Here is a 19,377-nt window from a genome sequence, read left to right as displayed (position 1 = left end):
CATTCAACAATGCGGATTGCAGTTTTATTTCCCATTTTTGTTCTAAAATTTTTTCTCTCAAGGAACAGGAGAGCCAATTTTCCTTCGTCAATGAAGTGATGATTATGTGTGTACCATTCGTTTGGTGTTACTACTTTGAAAATAACAAATATCAAGGAGATATCTATTTTCATAAATTGCTTAACAGAAGATTGCTGAACATCATAATCAACGATTAACTAATTGAAGTCCAGTAATTTGGATAGTAGATGGTGACACTGTTCTATAATGTGCGAACCCTATTTGCTTCTAGAGACTTTACTTCTGTTCGAATTTTTAAGATACTATTGCAAGCATTCAACAATGCGGATTGCAGTTTTATTTCCCATTTTTTTTCTAAACTTTTTTCTCTCAAGGAACAGGAGAGCCAATTTTCCTTCGTCAATGAAGTGATGATTATGTGTGTACCATTCGTTTTGGTGTTACTACTTTGAAAATAACAAATATCAAGGAGATATCTATTTTCATAAATTGCTTAACAGAAGATTGCTGAACATCATAATCAACGATTAACTAATTGAAGTCCAGTAATTTGGATAGTAGATGGTGACGCTGCTCTGTAATGTGCGAACCCCATTTGCTTCTAGAGACTTTACTTCTGTTCGAATTTTTAAGATACTATTGCAAGCATTCAACAATGCAGATTGCAGTTTTATTTCCCATTTTTGTTCTAAAATTTTTTCTCTCAAGGAACAGGAGAGCCAATTTTCCTTCGTCAATGAAGTGATGATTATGTTTTGCTGTTAATACTTTGAAAAGTACAAATATCAAGGGGATATCTATTTTCATAAATTGCTTAACAGAAGATTGCAAATGATACATACTTTTGTTAATCTACACACATCACAAATATAGAGAAAATGTTTATCCTTCCTTCTTCATCAATGAGCCTCCGTCCTTTTTTTCCAATTACAATGTAATGATTTACTTGCAAATAAAGCATAGAAGCTGATTGATGAAGGGAACACAGGTGAGAGAATGGCTGGGCTTTACATACATGTAAATATATATTTACCAAAAATAATTTAAAAATGTATAAAGAAAAGGGATAGGGCCTTCGATTATGAATCAAAATGTCCTCCGTCATGGGTTCGAAATCCGCCAATGCTTAAATTTTAATTAATAATCAACACTCGCGGCCGAAAACATCCGAAATAACAAAAAAATGGCTCTGAGTACTATGGGACTTAACATCTGTGGTCATCAGTCCCCTAGAACTTAGAACTACTTAAACCTAACTAACCTAAGGACATCACACACATCCATGCCCGAGGCAGGATTTGAACCTCCGACCGTAGCAGTCGCGCGGTTCCGGACTGAGCGCCTAGAACCGCTAGACCACCGCGGCCGGCTCGAAATAACAAGTCACCCTTATTCTGCCAACGGCCTTGTCAAAGAGAGCGGAAGAGCGGACAGAGGTTCAGGGCACACTCTTGTCCTTGGGATGGCAAACTGCCCATATTCTTCTGAGAATAATTTTGGTGACTAATTTCAATGCATGGCACACCAAGCTCAAAGTTCGGTGCTGTTCACAAGTCTTTGCATCTAGATTTTTAGGTAATGGTACTATTATGCATTTAACAAAGTCTTCTGGTGATTCTCCCAGACACATTATGTTTAGACATATCAAGTCATAAAGTGCCAGCTTTTTCTAAACAAATTTTAAAATGGTTCTCTTTGTATGCCATCAGACCCCGGAGCATTCCTTTCTCTATGCTCCTGTACTGCTTTCTCGTACTCTTCTTTCATGATAGGAGTCCCTACGTCATCCAGCTCTCCTTCTTCTTTCTTTTCTATAGTCAGATTGCTGTTTGCTTAAAACTACTTAAATTACGAAATGCATTGTTACTTTCGATTACAGCAAAAACGATTTCCTTGGTGAATCCCAAGAAAGAATAGATATTTTTATCATTATGCACTCCAGCAATGGCTGGCCAATTCCAATTTTCCATCAATTAAAACCAAGACAGAAAAACGTAGCACTGGAAGGATGCATATCAGAGCATCAATTCCTGTTCAGAATGATACGTGCTGAGCGCAAGCCCTCATTGAGTGAAATCAGCGTTCATGAACACCCTGTTTAAACCAACCCAAAATATAGAATATAAAAGTGGTAAGGAAGTGAGTAAACACAACACAGCTCTCCTTTTTTCATGTGTTTCCCGTGGTTCCATAGTTGTTTCTATATACTTGGACGGTCCACATCTCAGAAAACTCCAGAGCTCATGTCTGCACCGTAAATTCAAATTTAAATGTGGGTTTCCAAAAAATGGGAATATTTGAAACCAGACAAGGGTAATAAAGTAAAATTCATAATGTGAATTATTTTTGGTTACTGCAAATCCTCTCATCGCCCGTACACACAAACACATACACATGAAATCTGTTCGACAACATTTACTTACAGAATGAATGCGCTTATTTGAAACTTCCCGGAAGATTAAAAGTGTGTGCCGGACCGGAACTCGAATCTGGAACCTTTGCCTTTCGCGGGCAAGTTCTCTACCAACTTTCTTCGTTCTAGCTATCTGTTTCTCCGACATTTTTCATCGTCAGGTCTGTGCGGAAGTCACATGACACCTCTCAAATTCCAGCGGTGAAAACATCACTCAGTTTTATTAGTACAGTGGGTTTCCAATCCCTTCACCGGACACGCTGACCTACCTTGACGAATAAGGATTGAGCTATCCATGCACGAATCACGACCCTCCCTCACAGCGTTGGACTCTTGGAAGAATGGAAGCATGGCTTAGCTACAGCCTGGGGTACTGTTTCCAGAATGAATTTTCACTATGCAGCGCAGTGTGCGCTTATTTGAAACTTTCTGGCAGATTAGGCAGAGGTCTCAGCTTCGAGATCCGGTCCGACACACATTTTTCATGTGCCAGGAAGTTTCAACACTTATTTACCGTATTGGCGCCAGCTCCGAAGCCATCGGCATGAAGCTGTGGCAGATGAAGTCACCTTTCCTGTTGTCTGCTGCAAGCCCTTGGATGACGTAGGCGATGGACGCTTACGTCATTCACCTTGGAACGCACGGGCAGACGTGCTCACTCATCTTCTGAGTCCTCGAAGAAGCGGCAAAACCCGGAGCTAATGGTTTGCTTATCTGTCAACTAAGGCGCTACAATGTTTGAAAGGCGTAAGCAGTATCTATTTATTTACTTACGTTTTAAATCAGTACACTTGTTTTACTATTGAAAGTTTCACATGTAACGTTCTCCTGAACGAAATGAAGCTCGACAATGATCGGTATTGAACATTACCGCAAAGACCCTGTAAAAGTAGCTAGACACCCCGAGAGCGCTGCAGTCGCGGGATATTTTGAACCTTCGGCTGAACGCCATTGTGGTGGTAAGAGTCTGCTAAGTAAAGGTGTTTTGTAGCTTTTAAGGACAGAGATCAAACACTGTATATTCATTAGAGGATATATGCAGTATTTGTTAGTCGACTTAATTTTATGTAAGGAAAACTACTGAAGAGTTGCGCAGCCGGCCGGAGTGGCCGTGCGGTTCTAGGTGCTACAGTCTGGAACCGAGCGACCGCTACGATCGCAGGTTCGAATCCTGCCTCGGGCATGGATGTGTGTGATGTCCTTAGGTTAGTTAGGTTTAATTAGTTCTAAGTTCTAGGCGACTGATGACCTCAGAAGTTAAGTCGCATAGTGCTCAGAGCCATTTGAACCAAGAGTTGCGCAGTGTTATTCGATAAAGGAACCAACACTTTCATAGGTAAGCGGATATTTTTTAGATGTTTTGTATGTTAATGCACCTGTCTGACAATTGTGTCTAAGCGTGATAATATAACGAACGTGCATTTAATTGCAAGTTTCCTGTTTAAAAGCAACAGCTTTCAGAAAAATGGTTAAATACTGTCAGGAGACAAGGTTTCCGACAGGCATAAAACCAACTTCAATGTTCAGAACATTTCGAGAGATGCTGTTTCTTTGCGAACTATGTAAATTGGAGAAGGCTGAAAGATGGTGTTGTTCCATCTATCGTACATCTACAGCAGAATGTAAATTATTTTTGTACCGTTCACCGTACACCACGTACGGAATTGTGGGGTCTCGGTGTGACATAATGAATAAACAGACCATTTTTTCAAGATCAACAGTAGTTGGTGGTCAGCCTTTTGTAGCTGAGTGCCACCAAAAGTGTGACATATTTCACAGCTAATTTCATTCCACTACTAAGTAGGGTATTACGTAATTCAGAAGAGCCCACGGTAGGTGTATTCAAAAGATTTTCTTTGTGTCGATTTTGGGTCTCCTCGATGTCGAGGTCATAAATGACGTAACGCTAGCTCAGCAGAAAAATGACAAGGAAGACTCCGGCCTTGTTATTGAGCAACGGACACAGCGTGGCATTCATTGTTTCTGATTTAAGGAAGTCACAAAGGTTGTGCTTGATGGAGTTCAAAACTTAATGAATTGCTCTTCATACCTCCCTTTCGAGCCACTGTCCAACCCGCCCCGGTAACCTCGCGTGTTAACGTGATCGCGCGACGGGGCAGTATGCCACATCGAATCCGCCCAGCAGATTATCGTCTAGTGGTCGATGTGCCGGCCAGCCTCATTATAGCTTTAGGCAGTAGGTGAATACCGGGCTGGTTCCCATAGTCCAACTCAGATACGCGCTACGCAGACATTTAGAACACTTTGTCACACTTGCTCTCAGAATTTACTCTGTGCTCAGACAGACTGGGAACATCGCTATTGTCCTGAGGTGTATAGGGGACTGATGACTTTCGCTGCCTGGTCTCAAGCACTTACTCATCAGCAACCACTTTCCTACTGCGTTGGCTCCACAGCCGGGTTACGTGCTATAGGGTCTTTTCATGTTGAACATCAAATTACAATCCCGTCCTCATGTTAAAAACTGAATCGGCACTATCTACTCTCGGTTTCCCAGACTGTTTACTTATAGAAACAATTACATTAGGTTTCAATCTTCATTACACTCAGATGGTTCAAATGGCTCTGAGCACTATAAGACTTAACTTCTTTGGTCATCAGTCCCCTAGAACTTAGAACTACTTAAACCTAACTAACCTAAAGACATCACACACATCCATGCCCGAATCAGGATTCGAACCTGCGGCAGTAGCGGTCGCGCGGTTAAAAAACTGTAGCGCCTAGAACCGCTCGGCCACCCTGGCCGGCCATTCAGATGGTGCCGGCCGGAGTGCCCGAGCGGTTATAGGCGCTACAGTTTGGAACCGCGCGACCGCTACGGTCGCACGTTCGAATCCTGCCTCGGGCATGGGTGTGTGTGATGTCCTTAGGTTAGTTAGGTTTAAGTAGTTCTAAGTTCTAGGGGACTGATGACCTCAGAAGTTAAGTCCCATAGTGCTCAGACCCATTTGAACCATTTTGTAAACAGGGGTCATGTCGTCTTGTACACAGCATTACCATTGGGGAACAAACGTTGTACTGTGAGTTGGACCGGATCAGCCAAAATAGTCACATAATCCTTGGTATTAATGGGACCTTGCAGAGTTCCTACTGGGCTCGTGGAATAACCCGATGTGGTTGCTAAATTATCACCGAAACCCCACCACGTTTCACCTTTGGGATGTAAAGTCGGGCAGAATTTGGAAACAATGTGAACAGGACTCATCTGACCAAATGGTTTTCTTCCGTTGCTCCTTACACCAGGTTTTATGACTTCGGCACCATGTTTTCCGGTTTGCTTTACTGATGAGTGGTTTTGGAATTCCAGCTCGCCCTGAAATTCAATGCTTATGGTGCTCCCTTCGTGTTGTTTGGGTGCTGAGAGGGTTCACGAGTGCGACATTCAGGTCTGCAGTGACTTTTGCAACTGTCGCCTCCCTATTTCTCGTCACAGTACTCTTCAATTACCGTCGTCACGCTCACTCAACATACTTTCGACCGCTTTCCATGTATGCGGCCTGAATATGCAGAATGCCTTTGCAGCTACGTGGTGGGCGTGGCGAATTGTAAATTGAAGGGGCCCGGGTTCGATTCCCGGCCGATTCGGAGGGTTTTTTTTTCGGCTCAAGGACTGGATGTTGTGTTGTCCTTACATTCGTATTGTCATAACTGACATTCCACTGTTCAGATGGCTATATGGGCACGTCCCGAAAGCCAATAAATGAAAAAAATCTTCGGAATAGTGCCTCTTGAAACACCAAACACTTCGGCTACTTTGGTTACGAAAGCACCCACCATACGATTGAAGACGTTCGAATTCACTTGGCTCCGACATAACGCACTCACATCTACACAGAACACTGTCCTGACCTCGACTGACAGTTGCAACGTATCGAGGACACTGCACAGGTACCGTTCGTGCTCAAATACATGCTGGCACAGTAGCTCAGCGTGTTCGGTCAGAGGATGTGCTGCCCTCTGTAATGAAAAAAAAAAACTGAATGCATGGGTTAACGATGACCTTGAATGGGTGTTCAAAAATGGCTCTGAGCACTATGGGACTTAATTTCTGAGGTCATCAGTCCCCTAGAAATTAGAACAACTTAAGCCTAACTAATGTAAGGACATCACACACATCCATGCCCGAGGAAGATTCGAACCTGCGACCGTAGCGGTCGCGCAGTTCCAAACTGTAGCGCCTAGAACCACTCGGCCACCCCCGCCGGCCGAACGGGTGTCATGGGACGTCCGCAACGAACAATAACGAACAAAATGATATCAACAATTAAAATAAATAATTAAATAAATAAAAGAAAACAGAGCTACCTGCAAGCTTGGCTAGCATCTGCATTTATGTTCAAGCATGAATTTCTCTCGGTGTTTTCATATTTTGTCTAACCCCTGTACAATGCCGCATGGGGATACAGTTAAACCGGAAACCAATTAGGATAAATAAAGCACTCATTCGACGGAACTACTCCACTTTCTAAGTTTTTCAGAGATCGTGAAAGGATAAAATGTTTGTTTCGTAAATCCTGTTTCTGCACAACACAAATTGTTGTTCCTATCTTTTTCCCAGTCAGCCGGCCGCTGTGGCTGAGCGGTTCTAGGCGCTTCAGTCCGGTTCAAAATGGCTCTGAGCACTATGGGACTCAACTGCTGTGGTCATTAGTCCCCTAGAACTTAGAACTACTTAAACCTAAATAACCTAAGGACATCACACACATCCATGCCCGAGGCAGGATTCGAACCTGCGACCGTAGCAGTCGCATGGTTCCGGACTGCGCGCCTAGAGCCGCGAGACCACCGCTGCCGGCGCTTCAGTCCGGAACCGCGCTGCTGCTACGGTCGCAGGTTCGAATCCTGACTCGAGCATGGATGTGTGTAATGTCCTTAGGTTAGTTAGGTTTAAGTAGTTCTAACTAAGTCTAGGGGACTGGTGACCTCAAAGTCCCACAGTGCTTAGAGCCATTTGAACCATTTTCTTTTTCCCTTCAGAATATTTCGGGACTTACGTGTAATATTCTATGGATTTTACCCTGTTTCTTGAAGCATGTCATATTATAATTTATAAGATGACCTTCTTTGTCGTACTGTATGGACTGACAACATGTGTTTTACTGCCACTGTGGCCGAGCGGTTCTAGGCGCTTCAGTCTGGAACCGCGCTGCTGCTACGGTCGCAGGTTCGAATCCTGCCTCGAGCATGGATGTGTGTGACGTCCTTAGGTTAGTTAGGTTTAAGTAGTTCTAAGTTCTAGGGGACTGATGACCTCAGATGTTAAGTCCCATAGTGCTCAGAGCCATTTGAACCATTTGTTACTGCCACTAGAGCCTTCAGTGGTGTGCTGTCTGTTATATTTTGTGAACGATGTTCCCTCGCAACATTATCTACTCGACTGCTAACTTCGTTTCATGGGTATACGGGGAGCGGGGGTTAGGCATATAGTTTTAACCACTATCTCGAAAAAAATAAAGTTATGGAGCTATTTGGGTGTTTGTTTGCAGGTACATGTGTGAAATCGTGATTAACACCGAAATTCCGCGCCATAGTACCGTAGCACGCCGCTTGAGGAGCAGAAACGAAACAGCACAGCACATTGATAAGGCGCGGCATCGTGAGGTGGTTCGTTTTCGGCAGCGGCGGAAAAGTTGCAGCTGTGTCAAGAACAAGCAGCAAAAATTAGTACGGTACAGCAGGCGTTCGGCTGACACCGACCGCTTAAATACGGCGCAGTCGTAAACATAAGGCTACGCTGCAACGAGGCCCATGAGAAAGACAGGTCGTGGCTATAGAGCCCCAACTTTGAGGATTTGACAACGTTTACCTCGTGGGTGGTTGACCTATTTACGCAACTTTTTACAGTTATTTCTTATAAAATATTTGATATTGCATGTATGAAGTGTACAGAACAGTAATACTGGTACAGAGATATTTGGAACACCCTTTTCATATAACAGAAAAATCTAAATGTAATATTAAACGGCTATACAAATATCGGATCAGAACTAGCGTGGTAGTTTGTAAATATTATATGTAATGAGTTAACAACTCGGTACCAATGCTTTAAAATATGGATGTGCCTATTTATTAGTTTTTGTTCATATATGGGCACTTGTAAAAGTATTTCTTTTTTAATCATGTCTAGGTACTTAAGGAAATGCGGCATTTTTGTTGTACAGAGGGAGGAAAGTATAGTTAACATTTACCGTGAAAAGTATTTTCATTAATAGTTTCATCTACCATTTAACCAGCATTCATTTGGTGTACTTCACGATAGGTTTGTTGTTTGTTGAGTTGTATTAAAAACTTAATTGGTTCAAATGGCTCTGAGTACTATGGGACTCAACTGCTGTGGTCATCAGTCCCCTAGAACTTAGAACTACTTAAACCTAACTAACCTAAGGACATCACACACACCCATGCCCGATGCAGGATTCGAACCTGCGACCGTAGCAGCAGCGCGGCTCCGGACTGTAGCGCCTAGAACCGCACGGCTACCGCGGCCGGCTAAAAACTTAATTCTTTGAAGGTTGTGTTACTTCTGCAAGTTCCGTCCCAAAGGCCAATTCTCTATAAAAATATCTTAATTATCACTCGTCTTACCGTGCCTATATAAGAAATGGGGTTTGTGTATGTATGGTTGCCGGCCGCGGTGGTCTCGCGGTTCTAGGCGCGCAGTCCGGAACCGTGCGACTGCTACGGTCGCAGGTTCGAATCCTGCCTCGGGCATGGATGTGTGTGATGTCCTTAGGTTAGTTAGGTTTAAGTAGTTCTAAGTTCTAGGGGACTGATGACCCCAGCAGTTGAGTCCCATAGTGCTCAGAGCCATTTGAACCATTTGTATGTATGGTTATGGTAATGACATATAAATCCATCACAAATATTTCTCTCTCCACTTTTTTGGAAATTTGTGTTAAGTTCCTATGGGACCAAACTGCTGAGGTCATCTGCCCCTAGGCTTACACACTACTTAAACTAACCAACACTGAAGACAACACGGACACCCATGCCTGAGGAAGGACTCGAACCTCCGACGGGGGGAGCCGCACGAACTGTGGCAAGGCGCCTTAAACCACATGGCTACCCCTCGCGGCTCCCTCCACATTGCTAATTGCGAATATATCTCAGGAATTGAACATTTTTGAGATGAACTGCTATAGCATAGTTTCAGACTAGGGGTGTATACAACTTGTTCCATGTTTATAACTACTACTATGTATTACTAACGTATATTTACAGTACACTATTGAGCGCCAGGTTCTGATTCCCAGTTCTCTCTCCAGCAATTTATGGCCCATCTGGTTATTCGTTCGGGGTCACTTGGAAATCTGAACATGTGAAAATCATTTTTCCAATGGTTACTGCAGCTCTCAGCTGAGCAGCCACCCATATTTACAACGAATTCTTCAATGAATATAATTAGAAACCTCCACTCGCATTGTGACTCATATGTAAACAAGTAAGAATATCCTATACTTTGGGGAAAACATGGCGGACAGTTCATCTCAGGTTATAGGAGTCTAAGCTGTAGCGCGTAAGTCACTGAGTGCCAGCAGCCGTCTCCGGTGGAAAGGGAGTAACTATTTCAGCCAAGTTTAATAATTGACAGTGCGTTTAAATACATGCAAGCTCTCGATAGCACACGACTATGTTAAGACCTTTAGTGGGTACCTTTTCAATTGTATTCTTAGTGGCCGAGCGGTTCTAGGCGCTTCAGTGTGGAACCGCGCGACCGCTGCGGTCGCAGGTTCGAATCCTGCCTCCTGCATGGATGTGTGTGATGTCCTTAGGTTAGTTAGGTTTAAGTAATTCTAAGTTCTAGGGGAGTGTTGACCTCAGAAGTTAAGTTCCATAGTGCTCAGAGCCTTTTTTTTTTTTTTTTTTTTTTTTTTTTTTTTTTTTTTTTTATCTCCCTTGGGCCTTGCACGGAGCCGAGCATTCGCGAAGTGTAGCGGACAACAGACTAGTGTGATGTCACAAGTTCGGTCCGAGACCAGTATTTCTCGTGGACACCGGCATTGCATATCAGTCTGTTACAACAACCTTTATATGGTATTCACATTCGTTGGCGTCGCCAGTGTTTGCAACCGAACGCAAGCTGTGTCGTATTCATTTTATCCAAATATGTGTCAAGCCAGTCCAGATCACTAGTTTTGCCTGCTGCAGTGGCCTGACACAGCTACAAAATTTCCGCTGCTGCCAAAACCGAATTACGGAACGATACCCGCTTTATCGAAAAGCTGCGCCATTTTTATCGGGACTACAGACGTGTACTTACAAACAAACGAACAAATAATTACGTAACTTCACTTCTTCACGGCGATAATTAAAACTTTATGACTACCGTTCGTACAACAAGAAGCACATTAAGACACAGATGACCAGTGGCGGAGCTCTTTAGAGGTTTTCGAGGCTTAGCGTACCCGAAAATTTGAAAAAAAAAATGTACAATTAGAGTTAGAATACAACAATACGTCGAAAACAATGTCAGGTTTTGTTGTATGTTACTACGATTTCATTCGATCGAGTTTTGAGTTCACTGGGTTATGCATGCTATCAAGTTAAACAGCTCACAGGAGGCTCCTAAGTGGCAGCTGACAGGAAGGCAGGGTATTACGTGTGTCGTACGAGTGCTTTAACAAAACTTGCTTTAGTCGTATAATTCGTGAGTGCAGGTGATTAACTCATTACACAGTGAGATGGCTAAAGTCATAGCATACCTCCTAATACTTTGTCGGACTTCCTTAAGCCCGGAGTAATGTAGCAACTCGCCGTATCATGGACTCAACAAACCGTTGGCGTCCCCTACAGAAACACTGTGCCAAGCTGCCTCTAAGCCGTCCATAACTGCGAAAGTGCAGGATTATGTGCACAAACTGACCTCTCGGTTATGCCCCATAAATGTTCGATGGGATTCCTATAGGGCGGGTCCATTCCGTTCAGCTGCTCTTCCAGGTCCTTTGCTGTCTCTGACAGAATTACAATGTCATCGGCGAACCTCAAAGTTTTTATTTCTTCTCCGTGGATTTTAATTCCTACTCCAAATTTTTCTTTTGTTTCCTTTACTGCTTGCTCAATATAAAGATTGAATAGCATCGGGGTGAGGCTACAACCCTGTCTCACTCCCTTCTCAATCGCTGCTTCCCTTTCATGCCCCTCGACTCTTATAACTGCCCTCTGGTTTCTGTACAAATTGTAAATAGCCTTTCGCTCCCTGTATTTTACCCCTGCCACCTTCAGAATTTGAAAGAGAGTATTCCAGTCAACATTGTCAAACGCTTTCTCTAAGTCCACAAATGCTAGAAACGTTGGTTTGCCTTTCCTTAATCTATTTTCTAAGGTAAGTCGTAGGGTCAGTATTGCCTCACGTGTTCCAACATTTCTGCGGAATCCAAACTGATCTTCGCCGAGGTCGGCTTCTACCAGTTTTTCCATTCGTCTGTAAAGAATTCGCGTTAGTATTTTGCAGCTGTGACTTATTAAACTGATAGTTCGGTAATTTTCATATCTGTCAACACCACTTTCTTTGGGATTGGAATTATTATATTCTTCTTGAAGTCTGAGGGTATTTCGCCTGCCTCATACATCTTGCTCACCAGATGGTAGAGTTTTGTCAGGACTGGCTCTCCCAAGGCCGTCAGTAGTTCCAATGGAATGTCTACTCCCGGGGCCTTGTTTGACTCAGGTCTTCACGCAGTATCGTATCTCCCACTTCATCTTCATCTACATCCTGTTCCATTTCCATAATATTGTCCTCAAGTACATCGTCCTTAGTCTCACACTGAATCGCCTAGAACCGCTCGGCCACACCGCCGGCTATGGGGCCACCACCAGCTTACACAGAGCCTTGTTGATAACTTAGGTCCATGGCTTCGTGGGGTCCGCGGCCTACTCGAACCCTACCACTGAAAATGGGACTCATCTGACCAGGCCGAGGTTTTCCAGTCTTCTAGGGTCAAATCGATATCGTCACGAGCCGAGGAGAAGTGCTGCAGGCGATGTCGTGCTGTTAGCAAAGGCAGTCGCGTCGGTCGTCTTCTGCCATAGCCGATTAACGCCAAATTTCGCCGCACTGTCCTAACGAATACAGTCGTCGTACGCTCCCCATTGATTTCTGCGGTTATTCTGCACAGTGTTGCTTGCCCGTTAACACTGACAACTCTACGCAAACGCCGCTGCTCTCGGTCGTTAAGTGAAGGCCATCGGCTACTTCGTTGTCCCTGGTGAGAAATAATGCGAAACATTTGGTATTGTCGGCACACTGTTGACACTGTGGATCTCGAAATATTGAATTCTTAAACGATTTTCGAAATGGGATGTCCCACGCGTCTAGCTCCAACTAGCATTCCGCGTTCAGAGTCTGTTAATTCCCGTCGTGCAGCCATAATCACGTCGGTAACCGTTTCACGGGAATTACTTGAATACAAATGACAGATTTGCCAATGCACCGCCCTTTTATACCTTGTGTACACGATACTATCGTCATCTGTAAATATCGCTATCCCATGACTTCCGCCACATCGCTGTGTGTCTAGAGCGGTACAGTTTACTCGCGAGCGTTTGCAGAGAACTTCTGAGTTCAAACTAACATCGAGCACAATTCAGAACCAATTAACTGAATCAGTTATCGATGTCATTAAAGATCGCTTTTAAGAAGATTTACAGTCATGTGTGTCTTTTGCAGAGCAAGCACATGAAACGCTGGATGTTTCTTGTAAGTCGCAAATGAGTATTATTCTCAGGTTTTGTGCCCAAGACGCTCGCTTAGAAACATTTATTGGTTTTCAAAATGTTTCTGGTGACAAAAATGTTCAGAGTTTATCAGAAATTGTACTCAATGTACTTGATGTTGGGAGAATTCTTGACAAAATAATGAGCCGAACGTATGGTGGAACCCCAATACTGGCGGGTAAACGTGGAGGTGTCCAGAATTTTGTTGAACAAAAATTTTCGCGAGCTATATTTCTGCAGTGTTATGCTCATAAACTTAATCTAGTGATGTTACATTGTTCTAAAAATGTCAAAGCAGTTGGGCTTTTCATTTACACTCTTGTATCAGTTAGGCTTTTCATTTACAATCTTGTATCATTCCAACTCATTTTTAGCAAGAACTCAAAGAGAACACAATTCTTAGAAAATAAAGGAATCAGATTGCCTCAAACATGTACTACATGCTGGAATTTCAGTTCACGAGCTGTTCAAACAATACATCTGAAATACCATGAGTTGAAAGACATTTTCCAAAATATTACCAGAGATGATGATGATTGGGATGCAGAGTCGTTCTACAGTGCTTCTGACTTGCTTAACATTCTTAATAAAACTCATTTCCTTTTCTTGCTTTGCGTTTATAAAACAATATTTGTATATGTTGGCTATTTTTATGCGCTTCTTCAACACAAAATTGCATGGGAAGCTCTAACAAGAAATTTCATGGTGAAATAAGTTTTAGTGAGTGTGACTTCTGGTCCACTCAGATGTTATCTTATGCGATCTTAGCTAACGCGTTACTGCAAATGGAAATGCATTTTGTAGATCTTTAAAATATTCAGTTTATAGAGTTGCATTACAAGAATCAGTCTGGAAATTATAAATCAAATTTCCCAACAATGAAACTGAATGGCCTTCTCATAACTTACCCATTCTTCAACAAAGGACAACTGTAAAATGAGTTAGAAAACATTTACATTGACAAACAAATATTTATCACCTGAACACTTTCTTAAATTCATAATGGACAGTGATCTTCAAAATATTTATAACTAAGTTTATCAGATTGATTCTCACATTCCTTGTCGCTACAGTTTCTTATCAAAGAAGTACGAGCACCTTAAAAGAATTAAAAATTGTTTTAGAAATTCAATGATAAATATAGGTGACGTTCTCTCTGCACAATTGTCATAGAAGAAACCTGGTTAAACAACTTAGAAATCATCAGAACTTTTAAAGATAACGTGACTTAAAGCTTTGCTACTAAGAAGAATCGACACATGCATCTCCCGTATAAAAAGATATAAGGTAAGCCTACCCACAATTAATCCATTAGCTTCGCCACCCCAAACGACATATTAATTGAAAACTAGTATGTTTGTTTGCATCGCCATCTTCTGCAGCAGCTGTTAAATCAACTATTATTGGTTTCTACATCATAAGCTTACTGCAATTAATTGAAGAGAAATTGACACCAGACGCGTTTCGCTTTTATTTATAAAGCATCTTCCGGGGTCATTCTGTAAATATGGATGCATATGTTTGTACATTTTTGGTTGCTTTAGATTAAAAACAGTATTTTGTCTATAAAGTTAGCATACCATTTATTTATTGTATTTCTGCCTCTTGTTCATCTACTCTGGAAACCACCGCTTCTTCGTTCAAAATGGCTCTGAGCACAATGGGACTTAACTTCTGAGGTCATCAATCCCCCAGAACTTAGAACTACTTAAACCTAGCTAACCTAAGGGCGTCACACACATCCATGCCCGAGGCAAGATTCGAACCTGCGACCGTAGCGGTCGCGCGGTTCCAGACTGTAGCGCCTAGAACCGCTCGGCCACTCAGCCCGGCACTGCTTCTTCGTGTTGGTTAGCGGAGGTTGATGTCGAAAGAAAATTCGTTACACATATACACTTCGGAGCTTTTGCCTTTTCGCATTTTCTCTTACGTTACAGAGCGCAGCTCGTTGTCTATCTAGCTTTGCTGCCTCTGGATCAAGGGGTTCCGGGTTCGGTTCCCAGCCGTGTTGGGGATTTTCTCTGTCTGGGTACTGGGTGTTCGCGTTATCTTCATAATTTCATCATTATTTGTGAAAGTGGCTACATTGGATTATGTAAACATTGGGACGTTGTACGGGCGCTGATGACCGCGCAGTTGAGCGCCCTGCAAATCAAAACGTCATCATCATCATCTTACGCTACATTCGCGTTATTTACACTTCAACCTACCTGTTGGAAACAGCACTGCAGTTTTGTGTTGTTTCATTCAGTTCAGTTATAGTTTTTTATGTTTGTGCGTTTGCTTTTCGTGTAGTTTGTGAGCGCTGCCAACCTGTGTGTGTGTGTGTGTGTGTGTGTGTGTGTGTGTGTGCGTGCGTGCGTGCGTGCGTTTTGTAAATTGCACGCCAACTTTATAAACAAAATACTATTTTTAACCCAAAAAAACAGAAATGTACAAACAATGTATCCATATTTGCGCAATCACCAGAGAAGATGCTTTATAAACAAAAGCGAAACACGTCTGGTGTAATACCCTCTCTGATTAATGCTGCCACAAAAGTCTTTGGTCACCTACCAAACAGCATCAAAAGCCTGACAGATAGCCAACTAACATTTAAAAATAAATTTAAAAAATTTCTAGATGACAACTCCTTCTACTCATTGGCTGAATTTTTAGATATAAATTAAGGGAAAAAAAACTTAAACATTAGTGTCATGCAAGATTTTGTGTAATGTAATATCTTGTACAGACATCTTTTATTAACCTGACACGTTCCACATCATTACGAAGTGTCGTATTCATGATCTATGGAACAAGTATTAATCTAATCTAATCTAATATAATTGTAGTAAACTTAAGAAGGGGAAACCAACAATAATTCAATCAAAACTGTTTCGCTACTAACTTAAATGAGACGCTCTACGAGCTATAGTGAGGTACACAGAAGATGGTGCATGGGTACCGAATTATGTCTAAATGACAAACAGCGAAAAGAAAATATACAATAGTTTCAGAAGCAGGATTTATAGAAAACAAATTTATTTCGCAATGGCGGATACAATGTTGAGCGTCACCAGTACGTATAAAATAAAGCAAAATAACCACAATACGTTCGTTCCCTTCACGAGCTAACCGGAACAGAAATCGAGTTATCTGAAATTTTTGTTGAGCGCAGTGGGCATCGTACTACGGTTGTGACGTGATCCTGAGCTGCGGTAAAGACAAGGCTGCGCAAGGCCGTGAGTCAGTGAGGGTCTTCGTCGGAATGGTTCGCTGCGAGCGGGGTGGGGAGCTGCAGGGGCGGAAGACGTGACGTCACAGGCGGACGCGCGGCGCCGGCTGCAGCAGCGACTCAGCAGTCAGCCAGTACACGACGAACGTCCTGCTGAGAGGCGCACGCCGCTCCTACACGAACCCACCGACGCAGCTCGCCCCGACACTCCACCACCGCATGTCGAACGCCTACTCCGGTGAGCTCATGCTGAGGCTGCGCGTCTGGAGACTTCAATGCATGTGACTAACAGCAACACCGCGAGTTAACAGTTTACTCTTCACAAATTCCGTACGTCGAACTACGACCTGTAATCCGTCTCCTTTATCTCCTTGCTTCTTGGGACTACGCGAGAAAATGTGAAATGTGCGCGCAGTTTTCTTTTGTGTTTTGTTCTCGATCAATTCACGGAGACAAAAGTGTTTATGTAATCTAGAAAGTTGAGAGCTCTGCATTTGAAACGTATTAAATATGCTACCGTTCTCCGAGGAAGATAGTGCCAGGGAAATTTTCTACCCTTGCTGTTATTCTCTCTTTCTGAAATATTTTTCAATGGTCAGAATCTGAGAATAAACTCCGGAATTCGTAACGACATGAGCTACGAATTTCGACTCGTTAAATTTATTTTACTTGTTTATTCGTGGGATGTCTAGTTTTGTCACTGTGAGTACATTTTGATCTACGTCTCAACACTGCAACTCACTATGCAGTGCATGCCAAACAGGACTTTTTTAAATAGTGTCTTATATTCAGCTTTTATTCACCGAAGGAAGGGCGGAAGAATGGCTGCTTATATGGCTGTGTGAGAGCATCTGTACCTCTGCTACGAGATTGATCCATAGGGTGTTATCCCTGAAAACCAGTCTCTCGAATTTTTTGAGTGGGATTAGCCGGCCGGAGTGACCGAGCGGTCCTAGGCGCTAGTCTGGAACCGCGCGACCGCTACGGTCGCAGGTTCGAAGCCTGCCTCGGTCATGGATGTGTGTGATGTCCTTAGGTTAGTTAGGTTTAAGTAGTTCTAAGTTCTAGGGGACTGATGACCTCAGCAGTTAAGTCCCATAGTGCTCAGAGCCATTTGAACCATTTTTGAGTGGGATTACACAATACATTAGTCATCTGTCTCCGAATAGATACTGCTTCAGATTTTTCAGCTTTACTATTACTCTCTCGCGTGATTGAAACAAGCGTCACACGTCCACGTAAGACTTAGCATGCTTTTGAATGAAAATTGTTGTATTAGTGCGCTGTGATGCGACCTTACAAGTAAGATTATAGTATACGTCCCGGCAACAGTCAGGTCATTAGATACGCAGCAGAAGCTCGGATTAGGAGAGGATGGGAAAGGAAATCTACCGTGTCCTTTTCAAAGGAATAATCCCGGCATTTTCCTGGTCCTATTTAGGGAAATCACGGAAAACCTAAATCTTGATTGCCAGACAGGATTTGAACCGCCCTTCCCTCGAATGCGAATCCAGTGTGCTAACCACTGAGCCATCTCGCGCGGTGAGCTTACAAGCAAGAAAAGCTCCTCTCAAGACAATCCGTGGCAGCCTTCCTGCAGACCATCGTAAGAGGAGACAGCAGCAGTGACGCCGAGAGATATACAGGCAGATTTCCTATTGGCAGCTGGCAAACTTAGACTCTGAATGACAGCGACAGTTTGAGGTTACGATCTTTTATGGTCAGTTTGTGGTTATTGGCACAGACAAGAGATAAGCTTTCTAGTGAATGTGCATCAGCATACGTTGAAGCTGTAGTGCTTAAACGAAATGTGAAAGTAAGAAACTTTCATACACAAAATTATTAGCATTTCCACCAAGAGAACCATTATGAGTTGCTATTCATAACCAAACGATCACGTTAGGATTTTTTTCTCAATTGGAATTCGTCACCATCTCTAATGGGAACGACATAACTACTGTCAACAAGGACCGTCCAACTATACTGTTTATAGATAAACAAGCTAAATACATTATCTGTACAAATAATGTATTTAGCTTATTATTATAAGCTAAATTATTATTATAAGCTAAATACATTATTCGTGCAGAGTAGTGAATATTTTAGGGTGTTGCAATCTTTAAACAGGTCTTTTTCCATCGAAAACATCTGACAGACGTATTTGGCATTTGATACAGATTACTAGCTGAGTACCGGCATTGCCCGGGTATGTATTTATTCCAGTCTTCTATTAGTCCATCTGCTCCCATCTTTATACACATCTCTAATGGGAATTACGAGGGCAGTTCAATAAGTAATGCAACACATTTTTTTTCTCGGCCAATTTTGGTTGAAAAAACCGGAAATTTCTTGTGGAATATTTTCAAACATTCCCGCTTCGTCTCGTATAGTTTCATTGACTTCCGACAGGTGGCAGCGCTGTACGGAGCTGTTAAAATGGCGTCTGTAACGGATGTGCGTTGCAAACAACGGGCAGTGATCGAGTTTCTTTTGGCGGAAAACCAGGGCATCTCAGATATTCATAGGCGCTTGCAGAATGTCTACGGTGATCTGGCAGTGGACAAAAGCACGGTGAGTCGTTGGGCAAAGCGTGTGTCCTCATCGCCGCAAGGTCAAGCAAGACTGTCTGATCTCCCGCGTGCGGGCCGGCCGTGCACAGCTGTGACTCCTGCAATGGCGGAGCATGCGAACACACTCGTTCGAGATGATCGACGGATCACCATCAAACAACTCAGTGCTCAACTTGACATCTCTGTTGGTAGTGCTGTCACAATTGTTCACCAGTTGGGATATTCAAAGGTTTGTTCCCGCTGGGTCCCTCGTTGTCTAACCGAACACCATAAAGAGCAAAGGAGAACCATCTGTGCGGAATTGCTTGCTCATCATGTGGCTGAGGGTGACAATTTCTTGTCAAAGATTGTTACAGGCGATGAAACATGGGTTCATCACTTCGAACCTGAAACAAAACGGCAATCAATGGAGTGGCGCCACACCC

General features: G+C 42.9%; 1 protein-coding gene across 1 annotated transcript in view; it reads left to right on the top strand.

Moving 5' to 3' along the window:
• The first annotated feature begins 16,492 nt into the window (after positions 1-16,492).
• LOC126248233 (cuticlin-4) overlaps positions 16,493-19,377 on the top strand; it is a 251,274-nt gene continuing 248,389 nt past the window's right edge. Inside the window, exon 1 of the mRNA XM_049949061.1 lies at positions 16,493-16,620. Coding sequence (XP_049805018.1) covers positions 16,602-16,620 — 19 coding nt within the window. The 5' untranslated portion in view covers positions 16,493-16,601. The remainder of the gene's footprint in view (positions 16,621-19,377) is intronic.

The sequence above is a fragment of the Schistocerca nitens genome, chromosome 3, assembly GCF_023898315.1.
Source record: "Schistocerca nitens isolate TAMUIC-IGC-003100 chromosome 3, iqSchNite1.1, whole genome shotgun sequence".
Lineage (NCBI taxonomy): Eukaryota > Metazoa > Arthropoda > Insecta > Orthoptera > Acrididae > Schistocerca > Schistocerca nitens.
Note: the sequence above shows the minus strand (reverse complement) of the source record. Positions and strands in the feature narration are given on the sequence as shown.